The sequence below is a fragment of the Nanorana parkeri genome, unplaced genomic scaffold (assembly GCF_000935625.1).
Source record: "Nanorana parkeri isolate BGI_ZX_2015 unplaced genomic scaffold, ASM93562v1 scaffold245, whole genome shotgun sequence".
NCBI classification, from domain to species: Eukaryota; Metazoa; Chordata; class Amphibia; order Anura; family Dicroglossidae; genus Nanorana; species Nanorana parkeri.
In genome coordinates, this window is record NW_017306513.1 from 1,614,460 (window position 1) to 1,616,044 (window position 1,585).

The 1,585-nt window shown below is 49.6% G+C and overlaps 1 protein-coding gene across 1 annotated transcript in view; it reads right to left on the bottom strand.

Moving 5' to 3' along the window:
• The window catches only part of MED13 (mediator complex subunit 13), a 92,748-nt gene extending 91,697 nt beyond the window's left edge, over window positions 1-1,051 (bottom strand). Inside the window, exon 1 of the mRNA XM_018556663.1 lies at window positions 741-1,051. Coding sequence (XP_018412165.1) covers window positions 741-806 — 66 coding nt within the window. The 5' untranslated portion in view covers window positions 807-1,051. The remainder of the gene's footprint in view (window positions 1-740) is intronic.
• Window positions 1,052-1,585: the final 534 nt, after the last annotated feature.

Sequence of the window (1,585 nt, forward strand, 5' to 3'; positions counted from 1 at the left end):
GATAAACCTTAAATTCCAGATTACAGCAGCTAAACGCAGCAGCAGCCTAATGTTTTGTGCATGTGACACATTTTAAACAGGGCAAACTCCAGTCTAGTCAAAGAGGCCAGGTCATTTACAATACAGAGAACAGATCTGGTGACCAAAAACTCAATTTTAACTACATTAAATAACACACGTTTTGAGAAAGGATATATATATATATATATATTCATATACACACATACATACAAAAGCCCTATAATATATATTCACACATACAGATATCCCTCTCTATATAATACATTTCCCACACACAAACATACACACTTATTTTTCTTCAAACTTTATGTACACAGATTGCATACAGCACTTGTAGGTAAAGTAATGGCCCGGTTGGTCACCTGGTATCCTAGTCAACTCAGGACTTTTACAAGGAGTATCAGGGACAGTGCTGTTTACTCAGACCACACAGCACTGATTTGACACTCATTGCAAGTGTTATGAGTTCCACTATGTAGATCGATCTGCAATCTCCTAGCTGACACTCATGTTAGATTAACCATTTGATGTTTCCTGTAGTGATGATCCAATGAAGTGCCAGTATGTGAGATTGAAGGCGATCATCTGTACGTCTGATGTACACACACACCCACACATATTTACATGAGTCAGGCAGACATACTTATATACATAGACAGAAGCTGATCAGACACATGGGGGTTGGGGGGCAGCAGCAGCAGCAGCAAATATATACTCACCAGACAGAAGAGGTTGGAGTGGCAATCCTCCAGACTGGCCCCGTTCGGCACAAAACATGAACTCATCCTCACAGCCAGGGATCACACGCCATTATCCCACACCGAACAAGAAAGAGACACAGGAGCCGCAGCAGCTGCTCCGCGCACCCGAGCACCCCGGGCACTACACCATTGTCACCCTCGGTGCTCAGTAGCCGATGCCTGCGAATCAACTTGTACACAACTAGCAGCAGGCCTGCACGTGATCGGGGTGGCGTGGGGTAAATGTGAAGTTATATAATGTCCGTGACCGGGGCTACAGATCGGGGTGTGTATGGGGATAAATAGACTGCGCCCGGGCCGCACAGAGGGGCGCTAGCTTCACGCGATCCGGGCACCGCTGCCAGCGACAGTCCAGGCTTTAAAAGCGCCGGTATCCGGGCGGTGTCTCAGTCCTCCCTCCCCCGCCGATGGTCCCCCTGTTCAGGGCGCAAAGCATGGCGGGAACCGCCCGGGCACCGGAGCACTGAGAGGCCGCTAGGCCGGCACCTGGTGGAGGCGGCTGACACAAAGGAAGAGCGGCGAGTCCGAGGTCAGCTAGACATGGGCAGTCCCCGGGTGTTTCTCGGCTTCTTTTCTCACAGGTTCGCCATTTTCCTCTCCTCCTCCTCCCTGTGTCTCTCTCCTCCTGCGCACGCACAAACTAGTAGTCCCCTCTGCCGTCACTCGCTCTCCCGGCTCCTCTCCGCTCCCTTTCGAATCAATTCCAGCGATAGGGAGCCGATAACTAATAATAATAGGATCAATGTATGGCCAGCTTTCCCATTTGAATTTACAGATTCCTTTCTTTAATGGCGGCCGCGGTG